The sequence below is a fragment of the Dipodomys ordii genome, unplaced genomic scaffold (genome assembly GCF_000151885.1).
Source record: "Dipodomys ordii isolate 6190 unplaced genomic scaffold, Dord_2.0 Scaffold99, whole genome shotgun sequence".
NCBI classification, from domain to species: domain Eukaryota; kingdom Metazoa; phylum Chordata; class Mammalia; order Rodentia; family Heteromyidae; genus Dipodomys; species Dipodomys ordii.
In genome coordinates this window covers 2,001,387-2,020,910 of record NW_012267315.1, presented here as the reverse complement: position 1 = coordinate 2,020,910, position 19,524 = coordinate 2,001,387, and the positions used below count along the sequence as shown (strand labels likewise).

The window sequence follows — 19,524 nt, the reverse complement described above, 5'->3', positions numbered from 1 at the left end:
GGGGCCGGGCACGGGGCGGGGGCGGGAGCAGGGGCAGGAGCAGGAGCATGGCCAGGACATGGCGTCCACTGCAAGGTGAGAACCCGGTGGCAGCAGGTTATGTCACAGGCCGGCAGCCCAAACTCGGGCTCCGGTGGCTCCAATGGTGGCTCCAACGCGGCCCCTCGCCCGACACCTGGGCGGTAGAGGCCGGGGGGGCGGCCCGGCGGCCCGGAGGTGGCGGGCACTAAGCAAGCTCTGGGGGGCAGTTCCCGCGCGGGGTCACCCTTGGTATCCCATTCTATGACGAAATGGGGATCTGGGTCATGAGTTCTATGAGGACACAATCCTCACCAAGAATGCGCGGCCAAGCTGAGGTGGTAAGATCCCTCCGCCTTCCCTCGAACCCTCCTGGAGGCTGGTGGGTGTCCCAGCAAGGCAGCCCAGGCTCCAGGCCTGACTTCCACTGAGGAGGTCCAGGCTGTGGCCACAATCCTGAATAAATTCGCTTGGCCTAGAACCTTCAGCTGTGAGCGAGGCAGTCCTCTGGTGTTAACAGGGCAATGGGATATTTGTAGGCAAGGAGTGGGTTGGTGGCTGTGGAAGGTTAATCAGAGTTACCAGTCCACCCTCCCAGCTACTTCTGCAAGAAGCATGGCAGGTCATATGTTGCTCAGGAATGCCTGGTCCTTGCCTGGCTTGCATTCTTCCAAGCCTGCCCGGGGCCCTGCCCCATTAGCAGTTACTGTGAGAGCAAGAGAAGCTGAACTCAGTGGAAACCTTTCCCTCACTTCTCTTACTCCCCTAAGTGGGAGCATTTCAGCTGTTTGCTACTGGATTCCTCCTGTATAGGACAGAAGTGGGGCCAGCATCAGCTTGATTCTTCCTGCCTACTTGCCATTTGTTCGCATTCTGGGCTGAACAGCTGACCAGCTGTTAAAAGGAATGAAGACTGGTGTGGGAGGCTTTTCAGGCAGGGCTGGGCTGATCTGTTCCCACCACAACCATTTGTTGACCTCCCCTCAGATAAGAGAGGACAAGCCAGGGCCAGGACAGGATGTGGATGCCTGTGCCCATGGTGGAGCTGTCTCAAGCCACCTATTCTAATTCTTACATTTGCACCAGCCCCTTCTCTCCAGTTTGGGAAGGACCATTTTATGGTAAGAAACCACACACTAGAGCTGCAGTCTTGAGAAGTAAGGAACCAATCACCTTTCCCTTATAGTATTTTCCCCCTGCAAGATTGGTCAAGGAAAATCACTAGAGCTCCCCACTTGGCAGAGAAGAAAGGAGGAAAAAAACAATAAAAGAATTATTTTCTTCTTTTAATTACTGTGCAAGCTTTGTGCTTCTAGATAGTGGGAAATGGATTGAGGAGGGTGGGCCTCAGTATAGAAATACATTATTACTCAATTTCAATAAAATCATTTGCAAAAAAAAAAAAAAAAGCCAGGCGCCAGTGGGTCACACCTGTAATACTAACTACTCAGGGGGCTGAGTCTAAAGCCAGCCAGGGGAGAAAAGTCTGCAAAAATCTTATCTCCAATAAACTCAGAAAAAGCTGGAAGTGGTGCTGTGGCTCAAGAGGTAGAGTGCTAGCCTTGAGCACAAAGAGGCCCAGGAACAGTACCTAGGCCATTAGTTCAAGCCCCAGGACTGGCAAAAATAAAATTTAATTTTAAAAAATCCTTTGTATGCTTATGTGTATGCTTTTTTTTTCTTTTTGTTCTTGTTTTGTTTTGACCTGAATTAGGTATTACCTGACTTCAACTAGTGAACAGCCAATGCTTATAAAAACAAAGGTACGATTTTTGACTTTAAATCTTATTTTTGCTCCACCCAAGGCTATTCATCAGTCTCTAGAAAAAGTGCCGTGAGCACAGCTGCCAGCGAGCAGCCATTTACTGAAAAGCAAGCAGCCCAGATATGCAGAAGCTGGGGTAGGAGTTGGAGGGGACTGGTAGCTTAGGGGACAGTTGATGGTGAGTCTTCAGTGAATTACTCACAGTTCTATAATCAGCCCAAAGGGATAACCTACTGAAGGGCAAAGGGGTAGAAGTAACACCAGTTGTTACCATTTACTCAGACTACCTACATATAATAAGCACCTGGCTAGATTCTAGGCATGTTGCATCTTATCATTTCAGAAGCCATGAAATAAAAGTACAACCTAATAGTCATCCCTTTGGATTATCAATTTATCTATAGGAAGGAAAGAGAACTCCATCAAAATCTCAACCAAAAACAGATTGCACCAATATTTAGGTAGGATTACATTGAGAACAAGCATAGGTACCTTTCAGAAGTACTATACCTGTATGCACACTTCCCATCAGCTGTTTTGGTTGTAATTGTAACATGTGCTACATGGCTTATGCTGGCCAATGCCTGGGATAAAAAAGGAAATGGGATGAAAGAAAATTATGGGTTGGGTCCCCCACTGTCGTCATCTCATCAATGGGTTATCCAAACTACTTCTCTATGTTAACCTGTGTCAACAACGAGCACTTAGATGATGTTTTTTTTTTAAAGGATATAAAATGAAATCTGTAGCATCAACACGAATAAGATCAAAATATACATAAAAGTATCAAAGGGGGGCTGGGAAGGTGGCTCAGTGGTAGAGCGCTTGCCTGCATGCCTGAGGCCCTGGGTTCGATTCCTCAGCACCACATAAGCAGAAAAAAAAAGCCGGAAGTGGCACCGTGGCTCAAATGGTAGAGTGCTAGCCTTGAGCTGAAGAGCTAAGGAACAGCACCCAGGCCCAGAGTTCAGGCCCCATGACCAGACCCAAAAATAAATAAATAAAAATATCAAAGGAAGCACACCAAACAGTGTGTTAACAGCAACTCTAATTCATGTGGTAGAAAGGAAGATACTGTGTTAGGGAGCTTTCCTTTACTATAACAAATACCTAAAATGACAAACTTACTACAACAACAAAAAGTTTATTTTGGCTTCTCTCTAAAAAAAAAAAATAACTAGATAGGGCAAGTGAGACCCTTTATTTCAAATCTCAGTAAAATATTTCCAAACCAGTGACCATATTTTCAGTTTACCTCTGAAACTGGTTTTCTTTGGGATCTGTTATGTCTTTCATCTCACACAAAGGATACTACACATAGTATGCAAAGATGCAATCCTACAGCTGAGCTAGAATGCCATCTGTGTGATGGCATGCAAACACCAACACACTGTATAAAAAAGGAACATTGCTGTTTGGGAGGCAGAATTGCCTGAACCTAGGAATTTGAAATCAACCTGCACTATATAATAAAATCCTGTCTCAAACAAAAAAAGGAATGACTTGGGTTTAGAGATTACTTGCTCATAGCTCAATTTCCTCCAGTTATATAATTTTCATCATTGAAATATAAATAATCTAGGTGCTGGTGGCTCATGCCTGTAATCCTAGCTACTCAAGAGGTTGAGATTGGAGGACTGTGGTTAGAAGCCAGCCTAGGCAGCCTAGGTAGTTTATCTCCAATAAACTACTCAGAAAAAGCTGGAAATGGCGCCATGGCTCAAGTGGTAGAGTGCTAGCTTTGAGTTAAAGAAGCTCGGGCCCTGAGTTCAAGCTCCAGGACTGCCTCCCGCCCCCCCCAACAAAAATTTATACATGCCTTAGCAACTCATATGAGGAAGAACATAAAGTATGCAGAGGACAATATTACACCATGGCAGGAGGAGAGAATATCATATCACATGACACAGCAGATGGTCCTACTGCTTCAGGGATGATTTCACTGGTAGAATAAGTATAAAGGAACACAGACTTTTGAGTAAAAGTGCCTGGGTTCATTTCCTTCTGCCCATTATCACATTTCTCCTTCTCCCTCCCTCTGTCTCTCTCTCTCTCAGTTGTGGGGCTTGAACTCTGGGCCTGGGTGCTGTTTTTTAGCTCTTCAGCTCAAGGCGAGTGCTCTACTTCTGATTTTGTGGTGGTTAATTGGAAATAAAGGTCTCATGGACTTTCCTGCCCAGGCTGGTAGTGAGTTGCAATCCTCAGCTCTCAGCCTCCTGAGTAGCTAGGATTACAGGCATGAGCCACTTGTGCCCAGCTATTGCCTGCCCGCCCGCCCGCCTGCCTGCTATTACCAAAAGAAAGAACTAATATACAGTGCTGAGAACTCTAGCTAGCACAAAGAAATCTCTTAATAAATCTTCCTTGTCAAGCTGGGTGATATTCTCTTTATCTATAGCTCCTATTCCCTTCCCTTGCAGCTTACATGTTCAAAGCCTTGTCAGGTAGTTTTTGTTTTTGTTTTTTAAACCAGGGCTTGACTTGGCTGCCTTGACCTCTCTGGGCTTTTTTCTCTCAGCTGGTGCTCTACCACTCCAGCTGGCATTTTGCTGGTTATTTTGCTGAGGGAGCATCACCAACTTTTCTGCCTGGACTGGCTTTGAACCTTGATCCTCTGAAATCCTCAGCCCTCTGAGATAGCTAGTATTATAGCCACCTGGCTTGTCATATAGTTTTTTAATCTCTGTATCATTTACTATGCTTTCCTGTCCTTTGTATTTTCTATAATTAAGACTTAATCTAATCATATTTGATTTTTCTCTTCTTTTTTTTTTTGTCAGTGGTGGGGCTTGAACTCTGGGCCTGGGCGCTGTCCCTCAGCTCTTCAGCTCAAGGCTAGCACACTACCACTTGAGCCACAGCACCACTTCCCATATTTGACTTTTTATAGGAAAGCTTCATAGTTGATTTTCAGTACTTCTATCAAGAGACACATAATACCCAAGATCTCACAAAATAGTTTATGCATAAAGAATTTATGCATAATGCATAAAGAATTTATGAACAATTCTCAGTTTATAAACTAGAAAGCTAAATTTAATGAAGTTCATTCAAATCTGGATATATTTAGCAAGTAAAGAATGGCTAATCTCAGTTACCTCTGTTGAGAAATACATGCTAACAAATGATAGTGTAATCGCAATGTTTATACATTCCTTTAAGCTTTAGCTTACCTCACCCCGGAAACCATAGGTAGAAATAGTAGCTAAATCCTCAAAGGACTGTAGTTTACTTGTTGTGAATCTCTCACACACAATGTCCAGATCTTCTTTCTATAGGGTACAAAAAAAGAGTAATAACTATGTTATTCATTTCGCCAAATCTTTCTGAATTTCCATTTCACTGATTTAATCTAGCATGAAATTCTCCTTCGGAGAAGGATTTACAAATTAGTAGTAATTTCTCACTTGGTATCCAGAATTACTACACTGTCACACTGTCCTTGTTTTCGTCCTTTACCAAAAAAAAAAAAATTGGCTTATATTAGTTATGAGGGGGGAGTGTTTCATTGTTACATCTCTACATATTTATACTATATTTTAATCAATTTTACTCCCTCTATCACATTCTCTTGTCCACACCCCACCACAAAAAATAGTATCATCAACAAGTTTCCTTGTTTTGTTTTCATAGTTGCAAATAATCTATTTCAACAGTATTTAACCTCCTTTTCCCTTTTACTAGCAACACCCTTCCTGCTATTCTCTACCTACCTACAAAGTCTATTTTCCCTGCTTCTCCTTTGGTCATAAGCTTTGGTTGTTTTTCTATGCTGCCTTCATATAGACTTACCATGTGTTACAAAGTTATTCACTCTCTTTCTTTTTCCATTCTCTGCTCTTCTTTCCTTTCTTTTACTGGGGCGTGAACTGAGGGCCGGCCCCCTATTCTCACTCAATTTTTTCACTCATAGCTGGCATTCTACCCCTTGAGCCACACCTCCAGTTCCATGTCTTCCCTTTCCTTTCCAGTGCCATTTGCTGTTTCTACCTCATATCTCCACTCCTGACGCTGGAGTAACTCAGGACTTCATCCTTACACCTTTTCTCTGTCCACATTCTCTTCAACATCTCATTTAGCCATATGTAAGGCCTGGCTTATAGCCTTTTCTAAAATTAGAAAACCTGGGCTGGGGGCTAAAGGTGAGGCTCAGCCTAGCAAGTGGGAGGCCCTGATATCAACTGCTAGTAGTGCCAAAACAAAAAACCTGGGCTGGGGCATGACTCAAGTAGTAGAACACCTGCCTAGCAAGCACAAGGCCATGAGTTTAAACCCCAGCATCTCCAAAACAAGCAAAACAAAAAAATGCAAAGCCAGTCCAGGCAGACAAATCTTAGTTCCTGAAGTAGAGCTGAAAGATCAAGTGGGAGAGGGCCAGCCTGGAGTGAAAAAGCTGAGGGGGGGGGGGGAGAGGCCGGGTATAAAAAAAAAAAAAAGCTGAAGGGAAGCATGATACCTGAGTTCAAAGCTCAGTACCAGCATGCACGCGCACGGGCGTGCACGCACGCACACACACACACAATCTCCAGGTAACTTTTTAAAGTTTAGTAAAATTTATGAAACAAAATTTGCATCTTAACCCACATTGAATTTTTGTACTCATTACACAATAACTCTAGACACTGAATTTTTTAACTTACTATACAATAACTCTAGATTCTCCCTCTTTCCCCCTACTCCATGACAGTCTACTTTTTGTCTCTGAATTTGGCTACTTTAGGAGCTTCGTATTTGTACTTTTGTGACTGATTTATTTCACTTAGTATGTCTTCAAAGTTAAACCATGTTGAAGCAAGTACCAAAATTTCATTCTTGGGCTGGGAAGGTGGCTCAGTGGTAGAGTGCTTGCCTTATGTGCACTGGGTTCGATTCCTCAGCACCACATAAGCAGAAAAAGCTAGAAGTGGTAAAGCACCAGCCTTGAGCTGGAGAGCTCAGGGACAGCGCCCAGGCCCAGAGTTCAGGCCCCATGACTGACAAAAAAAAAAAGAAGAGGAAAAATTTCATTCTTTCTTAAGGCTCAATATTGTTCTCTGTGTGTGTGTGTATATATATCACATTTTGTTTATTCATCCACTGATTGACCATGGTTGCTTTTACCTTTAGACTACTATATGTAATAATGTTATGAATATGAAGCACAAATGTCCACCTAAGTCTCTTCGTCCATTTTTGGCACTGATAGAAATGGAATTGTTGGACTATATAATAATTCTAAATTTTGAGGCATCACCATACTATTTGCTATAATAGTTAACTCTATTTTATATTGCCATCAGTTCTTTCTCAACACCACCTGTTATTTTATGTAATTGATAACAACTATCTTTTTTTCTGGAAGAATCATAAAAGGCTGGGAAGGTGGCTCAGTGGTAGAGCGCTTGCCTTGCATGCATGAGACCCTGGGTTCGATTCCTCAGCAACACATAAGCAAAAAGAAAAATTCCAGAAGTGGCACTGTGGCTCAAGTGGTAGAGAGCTAGCCTTGAGCTGAATAGCTGAGGGACAGCGCCCAGGCCCAGAGTTCAGGCCCCATGACCAGACCCCCCCCAAAAAAAAAGAAAAGAAAGAAGAAAGAAGAAAAAGGAAAAAAGAAGAGAAAAAAAGAAAAAAAAAGATTTTATTAAATGCATGGTTTCCAATAAATGAGATTTTAACAAAAATTTGAAGATTATATAATCATGTCAAGATGTTTTTCTCTTAGTAGGTTTTGATAACAGCTACCTTAATAGATGTGAAGTAGCATCTTATTGTGGCTTATATTTGCATTTCCCATGATTTTCTGTAGTATTAAAATGTGGTAAGTCTGAGATTTTTGCCTATAAGTCTCTCCACTGCACTCCAGACTCAAGCACATCTTAAAAGGCATCTTAGATTTACATACCCATACATACCCACAAATAAACTTCTCACTCTTCCACTAAACTGATTTCTTCCATAGTATTTCTCATCTTTGCAAATGGCAATTCTTTTCATAATTTACATAGGGGGAAAGTTTGAAATCATTGATTTCTCCTTTCACACCCTACACCAGCAAATTCTGAAAAGTACTCGCTGCCTTCAGATTTAACTCAGAGTCTCAGTGCTTATTGCATCTATACTGCAATCAAACTAGTCCTAGGCATCATCATCATCTACTCTGACCTTTGGGAGTCTATTTTTCACATAGAAGACAAAAGGTCACTTTATACAACTCACCCAATATGTACTATTTTGCTTAAAACACTCTAGTTGACCAAGGGCCAGTGGCTTGGGAGACTGAGCTTGGAAGGACTGTGGTTTGAGGCCAGCCTGGGTAGAAAAGACCCTCTTCTCAATTAAGTCTTGAGTACAATGCCATGCACCTGTTATCTCATGACAGGAAGTCTAAAATAGGCAAATCACCTTCTGGGCACACACCTGGCCAGAAGAGAGAACCTACACCTAGGCCAGAAGCAAGAATTTATCTAAAAAATAACCAGTCAAAAAAAGCTAGAAGTGTGGCTCGGCAGTAGAGTACCTCCCTAGCCAGCACAAGGCCCAAACTTCAACATCCTAGAGATGGGAGGGGAAAAAAAGCCCTCTAGCAGTATCCTCAAGTGGTATCTCAGTACAATCACAGTTAAAGCTAAGATTTTACTAATTCCAAAGATTATCCATGAGGTCTAATATGTTCTCTCTCAGACTTTATCTTGTTACTCTTTTTTTGCTCTTCCCGCTGGACTCCTTGCTGATCTTTAAACATCTTAGATATGATTCTATTTCATGGCTTTTGCCTTTATTGTTCTCCCTGCCTGGGACATTCTTCCTTTAACAGTCTCATGACTGGTTCCTTATCTGCATCAGTACTCCCTTAAATAACATATCCATATTAAAGCATTCCAAGCATTGAGACTGCATCCCACCCCACACCCCATGCTATTTGACATGCTATTTATCTTCTGTCTGTTTATTGTTTTTATCCCATTATTAAAATGGAAGCACCATCCATTTTATTTACTACTATCCCATAAAATGTCCAGCATAGAATATGTACACAATATATAATGATGGTTGGTGTTGAATTTTTCAGTCAGCAATTCCCATATACAAAAATCTACAGTTATCAGAATAGTAAAAGGTCTGCCTTTTCCTACAGAACACACAAACATCGTACTTTCTTCCTGAAGCACACAAATATCCTGTTCCTCTGAGGTTTTACTTACCCTAATCCCAGTGCCATTGTCTTGGATCTGAATCAACTTCAGGCCTCCTTCTTTAACAACCACTTGAATATTTGTGGATTTTGCATCTAAACTAGCAAATAGAGAAAATATTTTATCAGTCTATACCTATTCTAATATACACAGTTAATTAATAAAGAGCCAAGGAATAATAACAAACTACACATGGATGAGTTTATGATTAATTTGTGCTCCTTTTTCTTATAGGCTCAATGTCGTAATTGTATGAATTTAAATATTATATGAGAGGGGCAGAACAATGATCATTTCCAGCAGGACACTCAGCATTATTTCTGTTCTACTAGGCTGGGCATTGATAGCTCATGCCTCTACTCCTTGCTATTCAGAAGGCTGAGAACAGAGGATGGAGGTTTGAAGGCAGCCCAGGCAGTAGTCTGTGAGACTCTTATTTCCAATTAAGGACCAAAAAATGACAGAATTTGGAGCTCAAGTGTTAGAGCACTAGCCTTGAGCACCAAAGCTCAGGGACAATGCCCAGGCCTTGAGTTCAAGCCCCAGAACTGCACCCCCCAAAAAAACTAAAGTTAGAGTAGGATGTAAGCCAGAGGCTGGTTGGTGGCTTGCACCTGTAATCCTAGGAACTCAAGAGACTGAGATCTGAGGATTTTGGTTTGAGGCCAGCCTCTTATCTCTAATTTGGTAGCAAAAAGCTAGAAGTGGTCAGGTGCAGGTGCCTCATGCCTGTAATTCTAGCTAACTACTCAGGAGGTTGAGAACTAAGGATTGGGGCTCAAAGCCAGCCTGGGCAGGAAAGTCTGTGAGACTTATCTCCAAGTGGCAGAGCACTAGCCTTGAGCACAGAGAGGCTCAGGGACAGAGCCCAGGCCCTGAGTTCAAGCCCCAGGACCAGGGGGGAAAAAAAGTTACAAGTGGCTCAAGTGCAGCTCAAGTGGTAGGGCACCAGTCTTGAGCAAAAAAGCCAAGCAAGAGCATGAAAACCTGAGTTCAAGCCATGTACTGGCACCCCCCCCCAAAAAAGGAAGTAGGAAGTAGGTTCCTTTGTCCTTTTAGCACACCTCTTTATTACCGTTTTTTCAAACTAATTTTACTGTTATTTCAACTTTATTCAGTCTCTGGTTTCTATGTGACTCTGATAAATGTACTTAAAAAAATCACTATTACCTTTTCTTTAAATGATGAAGGAAAGAAAAAAACATCAGTGCAAAAAGTATGTTAGGAGACCAATAAATCTGTGATTTCCTGGAATACTCTAAGCATAGTGCATATTCTGGGGAGAACTATTTCAGCCTGGGCCTGCATGAAAAAGGGAAGTTATGGACATTCCTCACAGAAAATTCTTATAAGACAAGGGGCTGGGAAGGTGGTTTAGTGGCTGGAATCGTACTGTGATCCTTAAATCTCAACCTCCTGAGTAACTACGATTACAGGCGTGAGCCACCGGCGCCCAGTCTAACTAGCTCTTTAGATTCATGTTCTGTTTATCCATATGTGAGTGTTAGAGTTATTGTCAAGTTAATTCTAAATACTGTATACACAGAAGCCAGCCTATGACAGTTAAGTCAAATCAAATGGAGAAAAATGTCCCTCAGGTTCCCTGCTTCTTCGTCTACGCTTTAAATCATTTTCTGTCCATCTGTGGTCTTTCTGACACACGGTTCTTTCAATCCTATTACTCTGAATGGTCTGTTTTCCCAACAAACCTCTCAACCTGAAACTCTTCTATTGGAAGGTTTTATTTTTTTTCTTCTAACAATGTACCGACTACCTTAACATAAACCAATTTTAATCCAAAAAAACGGACATACTTTTTAGGCACCTGGGTATTCCCCCCCCCCCCGAGGTTTGCAATCCACACCCTTTTTCTTTTCTTTTCACGTCAACCTTTTTTTTTTTCTTTTCACGTTTCTGCGTTCCTCCACGTGACAGTCCTAAGCTTCAGAATCACGCAGGCCCCATGACGTCAGGGGCGTTTCAGTGCCCCAAAGTAAGGGGCCTGAAAACACTGAGTCACTAATTTGGCCTTAATGGGCATCAGAAATTAAATCCCCAATACCATTCACCTGTCTTAAAACTCAAACGAGTTATTTGAATAAAAGGAACTGTGCCTTTATGCGTGTATTATTTCTGGAGCGAATACGCGAGAACCTGATTAGCATGGTATTCGCTGAAAAAGATGGTTCCCCACACACACCAACGTTTATACATGCTTCATCTCACATCTTCTGCAGTTTTTAAGTTAAGAAGCTTCCTTCGCTAAGGGCACCATTCAAGCAATACCAAGTCCACCCTTCTACGTGCACTCGGAGCTCGGAATAATCTAGAAAGTGCGCGGAAAATCGGAACAGGCCGGGAAAGGGTGCGGGGAGAACACCCGTCCCTGCGGCCTCCGCCCCTGCGAGCATGCGCCGTACCCGCCGGCAAGGGGGCGTGGTCGCGCCACGCCGAGCAGCGGCCCGTTAAGTCGTAGCCTTTAAAGCGATCCTCAGCTCTACTCTCTCCGTACCAGTTTTCAATCATCTCCTTTATGGCATTAGCCGGCCGCTGGATAACTTCCCCTGCCGCGATGCGGTTTACCACAGTCTCGTCCAGACGCCGGATAATTCCCGTAACAAGCGCCATTTTGGCGCGGGAGGCGCTGAAGTCACGGCTGCCTTTTCGCCAGGAAGGCCATCAGCCAATCACTTCAGTCCTTCGTGCTCACGTTCTTCCTTCAGTCCTGGTTTACGCTATCCTGCGCCACCCTCCAGTGGCAGCTATTGATTGGATGACTGGAATATCACTCAAGTTTCTGGGCTTTTACGACAACCGACTTCCTGGGGTTCCTTGTCCCGCCTTAAAGGGGCTGCAGTCCACTAAGCTATAAGACTGTGCGCTTGCGCGGTACAGTTCGCCGATCGCTCTTTCTATTGGCTTACGCCTACGAGTTTCAGTGAATACGAAATCTCTAGCCAATAGGAAGGGAGTTGCTGTGGCAGGGGCTGGTGTTCGGAGCTCGGGTGATCTGGCGCAGAGCAGAGGAGGTGCTTGGCGCTGGTCGGGCTCCTCCCTTCGTCTTGCGGCCTGCTCGAGGTCGGTCTGCTGTTGTGGCCTCCCGCAGAATGTGGATGACGCCCAAAAGGGTTAGAATGGAAGTCGACGAAGCTCTCGTTTTCCGGCCCGAGTGGACCCAGCGTTACTTGGTGGTGGAACCCCCGGAGGGAGACGGAGCCCTGTGCCTGGTATGTCACCGCCTTGTCGCTTCCACCCGAGAACGCGACGTCAGGCGCCACTACGAGGCCGAGCACGAATTCTACGAGCGGTTTGTGGGGGAGGAGGAGCGTGCGGCCCTAGTGGAGCGTCTGCGTCAGGGTGATTTGTCGGTGGCAGCTGCGTTCACTGCCGAGGAGAGAGCTATACGTGCAGGCCTCGGGCTCTGCCGCCTGCTAGCCTTGAGGGGTCGCGGCTGGACGGAGGGAGACTTTGTATACCAGTGCATGGAGGTGTTGCTGAGAGAGATGCTGCCGGATCACATAGGCGTTCTGGAAGGCATTGATTTGTCTCCGGAGATTACCAGGCAGAGGATTCTGAGCATTGACAGCAACCTACGCAGTCAGCTTTATAGCCGAGCCAGAAACTTCAAAGCCTATTCTCTTGCACTGGACGATCAGGCTTTTGTGGCCTATGAGAATTACCTCCTGGTCTTTATTCGTGGTGTGGACCACGACTTGGAGGTGCAAGAAGATCTTCTGACCATGATCAATCTGACTCATCACTTCAGTGTTGGGGCGCTCATGGCGGCAATTCTAGAGGCCCTGCAGACGGCAGGGCTCAGCTTGCAGCGAATGGTTGGACTGACCACCACCCATACCTTAAGAATGATTGGTGAGAACTCAGGACTGGTCTCATACATGAGAGAAAAGGCTGTAAGCCCCAACTGTTGGAATGTTATCCACTATTCAGGATTTCTTCACTTGGAACTGTTGAGTTCTTACGATGTAGATGTTAATCAGATCATAAATACCATATCTGAGTGGATAGTGATGATCAAGACCAGAGGAGTGAGGCGACCCGAGTTTCAGCCTTTACTAACTGAGTCTGAATCTGAGCATGGCGAAAGGGTTAATGGACGATGTCTGAACAATTGGCTCAGAAGAGGGAAAACTTTAAAACTAGTATTTGCACTGAGAAGAGAAATAGAAGCATTCTTGGTTTCAGTCGGAGCCACAACAGTCCATTTCTCAGACAAGCAGTGGCTTTGTGACTTTGGCTTCTTGGTAGATATTATGGACTACCTTCGAGAACTGAGTGAAGAATTGCAACTTACTAAAGTCTTTGCTGCTGCTGCCTTTGACCGCATTTGTGCATTTGAGGGTAAGCTGAATTTATTGCACCGGCATATGGAGGAAGATAATCTAACAGACTTTCCTGCCTTCAGCAAAGTTGTTGATGAGCTTAGACATCAGTTCAAGGAAGATCACAGAATATTTGATCCCGACCGTTATCAAATGGTGATTTGCCGCCTACAAAAAGATTTTGAGAGACATTTTAAGGACCTCAGATTCATTAAAAAGGACTTAGAACTGTTTTCAAATCCATTTAACTTCAAGCCTGAATATGCACCTATTTCAGTAAGAGTGGAGTTAACCAAGCTTCAGGCAAACACTGATCTTTGGAATGAATACAGAGTCAAAGACTTGGGGCAGTTCTATGCCGGACTGTCTGCTGAATCTTACCCAATTATCAAAGGCGTTGCCTATAAGGTGGCATCCTTGTTTGATAGTAGCCAAATATGTGAAAAGGCTTTCTCATATTTGACGAGAAACCAGCACACACTGAGCCAGCCATTGACAGATGAGCATCTCCAAGCCCTGTTTCGAGTCGCCACAACTGAAATGGATCCCGGCTGGGATGACCTTGTGAGAGAGAGAAGTGAAGCAAGTCCATAAACCTTTGTAGTACAACAGTGAAACAAGAATTCAATTTTAAAAGCAAAAATTTGATTTTTTTTCAAGTTACTAATTTGGACTGTTGGAAAACACTGAATTTACTACAAGATGTCCAAATAGATCACAATTCAAGTCCTTCTGAAAGTTGCCTTTTTCCATCTTATCTGGCAGCGTGGGACTGAAACATGAGAATTCCACCTTTTTTAAAAACTTAGTTTAATGGCAAAGTCCTTGTTTTTATGGTATAATTGATTTTCAGTAAGTTTAGTATTGATACTGTGAGTTAGAAGCATAGTTTTAAGGTGTTCAGAAGATACATGCCAAAAATTTTAGCTCTTAACAAAGTGTTAAAAATTCTGATATAGTCTGAAACGATCAACTCCATAAGTGTGTGTTTGAACCAATTTGCAGATATTCATGTAGCAAGTTCGTGTGTTTTCTGAAAAGGAACAACTAGATACAGTGGAAGTATTTTAACAAAATGTTTTGAGACTATTTTTTTAAAACATATATATCTGAGTCTGAGGTAAATATTGACCAGTTTTCTCCCTCTTAGCTTCTCCCATCCCAGTGATATTACTAATGGAGGAGGTAATCAAAACTTAGCCAGGGGAGCAAGAATTATTTTTAAATTGCTGATTTAGGAGGCTTCCTACAATTTGGAGATAAGAATAACCAACTATTGGGGCTTTCCCCTGGATTTTTCACAACTGGAGGCTGTTTTATCAGCCAATATATTATCAAAGAACTATGGTAAGTATAGAATCTTGATTGGCAGTTAGTAATTCTTTTTCTTCATTCTAGACAGAAGATTGGCCTAATCAAAGAGTGAGGAAAAGATTGTTGTACTTCAGGAGTTGTGAGATACTTTCCTATTTGTTTTATCTGCATGAGTGTTAATACTTTATTTAAAAAATGTGTTTAATGGAAACCATTTATTTTAAAATGATACAATGTCAGATTTTGTTAGCTGCTGGAAATGGATTTATTCTAGAATTTAGAACTTTGCTACACATTCAGTAATTAAGACAGTGCAACAAGTATGAATATTCACATCCCAAGATGCAGCCTTATTCACAGATTTCAGTAATTCTTTATTTCTAGCAAGATATCTACAACAGTACTTCTCAGATTTATTCTGTGAAAAGGCAATCTTACAGTAAAGCCCAATATCTAAAACTGATGTAAAAACAGACCCAATTTGTAACTCAAAGATCCTCATGCACAATTTGAAACTCTTGTACTACTAAATCCTATCTTGAGTAGTACAGCTTATTCTGTTTTCACATATCCAGCAAATTCAAGGAACCAGGATACAATCAGGAATTTAGAAGGAACTGGCATGTCATAAGTAGACTAAATAAATGCTGTCTGTAAGAACCTAAGCCAAAGTTGGATCAATGGTTCTCAACCAGAAGCAATACCCTTCCAGAGGATTCTGGAAAATGTATAGGGTCACCTTTTTGGTTGTCATATTTACTAGAGGGTTCTGCTGGCACTTAAGATCCTTTCCTACTGCAGTGCACAGGATATCCTGGTACTATGAAGAATTATCCCTCCCAAAGTGCCAGTAGACTCCCTCCATTGTACATTATCTTATTTCAAGGGACAGGGCAAATTACCGGTAGAAGCTGATGGTATATTTGGTAGGCATTCCCCATTTGGCTGATGGAGTGTATTAAAGATATTTATAAGTTCCAGTAGCTCACAAAAGCATTAATAAGTCAGTAATTAATACTGAATCAGATTAAAAGGTTCTGTCCTGTTCAACAAAATTAAGGCAGAAAAAGAAGTGGTTTTGACCAGCTATCATGGTTATTAGCAAAGAGTAAACTTAAATGTCTGCACAGTGAAAACTGAACAGAAAAGTCTACCGGTAATTTTCCAATAGCTTTGTGTATTGTCTTTTGCAGCAAATGCTTTATTACTTGAGAGAAAAATTGGAAGAATTGAAAGCTGCTTCTGCTTTCTAATCTTAGTTCCCCAAATACTGAAATTGTGTATATTTTGTGAAGTTGTAGTATGTTTTGCTTAAGGTGATAATAAAATTAGTTCGCATTATATAGTCACTGAGTGGGGTGGGGGAAGATATAAACCAAGGATTTTAAAAACTGACCCTCAGTAATTGAGAATTTGCTATAACTAGTCTTGTTTGTAAAAAAAAAAATGTGTTTTACTGTTTCCTGTATTAAGTAATTCTGTAGCTGCATGGCAGTCGCTTTTTCTTTTTCTTTTTCTTTTTTATAAATATATAGTTGTTACTGGTCCTGTGGTATTGGTGAATATAGTTAAGTGCCACTTTTTAAAATCTGTGTCCTTACCAGTTACTTTCCTGTTTCTCCCATTCTCATCAGTTTTCTTGAAAAATGGCTTTCTCACTCTTCCATAGTGCCATTACACTGTTCTACCAAGCTCATACGATTTTGTCAATATTCTTATGCTTCTTCAAATACTTGATTACTTTAGCTTCGAGGATATTCTTGCTGCAGTTGGACTTTCTCAGTCTTACTTTCTGGAACCTCTTCTTTTATGTATATCTTAGAAGAGTTGTTTTAACTTTTGTCTTTTTTTTTTCTGGGTGCCTGATTAATCTTCCTTGCTTTGTCTCCCATTGCCTCTCTAGCTGATCTCTTCTCCTTCCACGGCTTGAGTTACTGTCTATATGAAGATGCTCCCAAATTCATATCTCCTTTTGAGATTTTTGCTAAATCCTATGTCTAATTGCTAACATAAATCCACTTTGTTGTCTTATACTCACCATAACACATCAATATCTTGTCCCCAAAACTACTCTCCCTCTAATTTTCCTTTTCTTCAGTAAAATGGCATCACTGCCAGCCATCTAGTTGCCCTGACCCAAGCTAAAAATTTGAGTCACTCTGGTCATTCTACTGTGCTGCTTTCACCATTGTCTTAGAATACAATACAAATTTCTGTTCATCTTTCAGATCTCAGTTTACATTCTATTTGATCACAGAAGCTTCTAGGTTACATGCCCTGACCATACACTCCCTAAGTCCCCTGTGCTTCCCTAGCCATACTTTTAACACTTGTTACTGCTAATTGATTACTGTTAGGTGTAAGCTTTATAAGAGCAGGGGACCAATGTAAGCCTTGCTCACTATTATATATCTAGTGCTTAGCACAATGCCTGGCATTCCAGTAAATGTTTGGGCAGATAAATATTTGTGTAGTGTTTTCTAATCTTTGAATCTCTTTTCACAGACTCATTTGACCTTCACAGTCATTCTGCCTGTTGGCTGATAGATGTTAGCTACATATTTGCGATTAAAAATGAAGCTTCTTTGTGACTAGGGACCTTATTGTTGTATTTCCAGAATTTTGTGCAGTACTTAGCATGTGGTTTAAATATGTGAACGTTGTTAAGAAACAAACTGAGATTGCAATTTTCCCTAGTAACCATAATGAGTAGTCAGCATTCAAACCAGGTGTACTCACATAAATCTACACTGTAATATTAAGTATATCCATGACATAAAGTCTTAATTTTTTTCCAAAGGCACCTACATATAGAGGTGAAACACTGGACAACTACTTAGATTGAACTAAGAAAATACTTGAGTATTAGAAAAAGACAGTACCTCATAAGAGCTAACATCCGTTTTTCCTTTTGTAGGCATCAACCCTAGGAGAAAATGCCTTGCTATTTACTTTCTACTTTCCTTTGCAGATGATTTTTGGCTCTTCTGGAATTTAAAAGTAAGTAAATTTAACAAAATATTAGAAGAACAACAGCCCTTCTGGTCAGTTCTCTTATTTTCCTACCTGCAGAATGCCCTCATCACCTCGTACAGGAGACAACCCCAAAATAGTATCTATTTAACATGCATTTTTAGATTTGCTTATTTCTTTGCTTTTTTTGTTCCCATGTCTCTCTGAACTTAATCTCTGGGTCAGTGGAAACTTTCAGTCTTAAGTAGGAGAACCAGACTCTGTTTCTTTCCTGAAGCCTTTTTCCCATTTTACAGGATTTAACTGGTGTCACAGCCTTAACTCAGAGATCTTGACAGAGGTATCTTAGTCATCCATTGATTTTATTCTTGTTGCAAAGCTAGGTTTTAGTGAACCTTGGAGTTATAGGATTTCTCATTTTTGTCTTGTAAGTGAAAAGTTGCCTCCTTTTGAGTTGTACTTGACTTTATAAATTCTCTATTCTTTTTTGTTTCTGTTTGTAAGCTGACCCATTACTGTCTGGGTTCATCTCTTCGTATTATCTAATGCAGCCAACAGCAAAATTGATTTTCTTTCATAAAGGGTAGATTACCTGCTTTCATCATCTCAAGTAACAGTTTAACCTCTCCTTAATGAATTACCCTATGTAAGTTATTTCTTTATCCTCCAGTGGCATTTTCATGAATGCCTGTCAGCTGATCACTGAGACAGTAGATTCTGTTATTTTACTTCTTTTATGGATGGAAAACTAATTTATCATGTTGTGATGGGATAACAACTACAAATTTTTAGTGTGCAAACACTTTGCAGCTTGACTACAGATTTTGTTCTAGGAAGGGGTTGCTTGACAACTCCATCCTGCTTCACATTTCTCCAAATCAAGTTCACTGGAATATAGTATTGTGTATTTATGAACTGTTTTTGGCTGCTTTTGCCCCATAGTGGCAAAGTTGATTAGTTTTGACAGTGTTTTGTCCCACCTAAAATTTACTTTGTGACCCTTCTGCAGAAAAGACTTCACTAATCTAAATTGTCCTTCTGGGGCTCAGGCTGACAAGCAGATACCACCAAAGTATGCTGCTTACCTTGAGAAATAAAAAAATTAGGGAAATAACTTCTAGACCCTTAAAGCACATGGCCACACCCAAAGTTCAAGGGCAGAAAAACCCAGACAATACTGATTGACATGATTTTATCGCCCTATTTATATAATTTCCTTATATTTAATTTTGGTTTGTTTTTCCATTGAGATTAAAGTTTAGAGACATTGCATGTGTACTCTGGATTTTTATGTACACCCATGAATGCATCAACCAGACCAAGGTAGAAGATAATTCTGTTGCCCCAGTAGGTGCCCTTATGCCTCTCATACAAAGATAACTGCTATTCTGACTTCTATCACCATAAGTTTTGCCTGTTTTAAAACTGTAAGTAAAATAATTACATGCACTCTTTTGTGTCTTGTTCAACATTTGTCTACAAGAGTAATCCATGTTGTAGCAGCAGTTCATTTTTTGACTCTGTGTCATATTCCATTGTATGACTGTACCACAGTTTATCCATTCTAATGTTGATGGAAATTTGGATTGTTTCCAGTTTGTGGTCATTATGAATAAAGTTACTATAAAAAGTTTTGTGTCTGTCTTTTAGTAAACACATGTACCTCCCTTCTGTTAAACTGTTTCCATGTTTATTCCTATGGCTTATTCACAGAACAACCAGAGGGATCCTTATTTTAAAATATGTTAGATAATACAGCCTCTCTTTTAAAACTAATGACTTTGTTCATGACCTTCAAGAACCTGCATAATCTGCACCCGTACATACTCTGTTTCTCCCTACCTCATCATATGTTCTTTATCTCTTTCCCTCTCCCTTCTAAGTTCTGTGATGATTGTAAATTTGAAAAATCAGATTGATAATTTAGCCCTATCCTTAA

The 19,524-nt window shown here is 41.3% G+C and overlaps 2 protein-coding genes across 2 annotated transcripts in view; one reads left to right on the top strand and one right to left on the bottom strand.

Moving 5' to 3' along the window:
* Mlh1 (mutL homolog 1) overlaps nucleotides 1–11,634 on the bottom strand; it is a 68,268-nt gene extending 56,634 nt beyond the window's left edge. Inside the window, exons 1-4 of the mRNA XM_013027105.1 lie at nucleotides 11,471–11,634; nucleotides 8,968–9,058; nucleotides 4,957–5,055; nucleotides 2,276–2,367 (exon numbers count right to left, since the gene is read on the bottom strand). Coding sequence (XP_012882559.1) covers nucleotides 2,276–2,367; nucleotides 4,957–5,055; nucleotides 8,968–9,058; nucleotides 11,471–11,586 — 398 coding nt within the window. The 5' untranslated portion in view covers nucleotides 11,587–11,634. The remainder of the gene's footprint in view (nucleotides 1–2,275; nucleotides 2,368–4,956; nucleotides 5,056–8,967; nucleotides 9,059–11,470) is intronic.
* A 329-nt stretch (nucleotides 11,635–11,963) lies between these two features.
* On the top strand, nucleotides 11,964–19,217 carry Epm2aip1 (EPM2A (laforin) interacting protein 1). Its single transcript, XM_013027085.1, has one exon. It carries the CDS (start codon nucleotides 12,066–12,068, stop codon nucleotides 13,890–13,892), a length of 1,827 nt encoding a protein of 608 aa, XP_012882539.1. The 5' UTR covers nucleotides 11,964–12,065; the 3' UTR covers nucleotides 13,893–19,217.
* The last annotated feature ends 307 nt before the right edge of the window (nucleotides 19,218–19,524 follow it).

Bases quoted from the DNA above. Each gene is read 5' to 3' on its own strand.
- Epm2aip1 (XM_013027085.1), top strand. From the start codon at position 12,066: ATGTGGATGACGCCCAAAAGGGTTAGAATGGAAGTCGACGAAGCTCTC.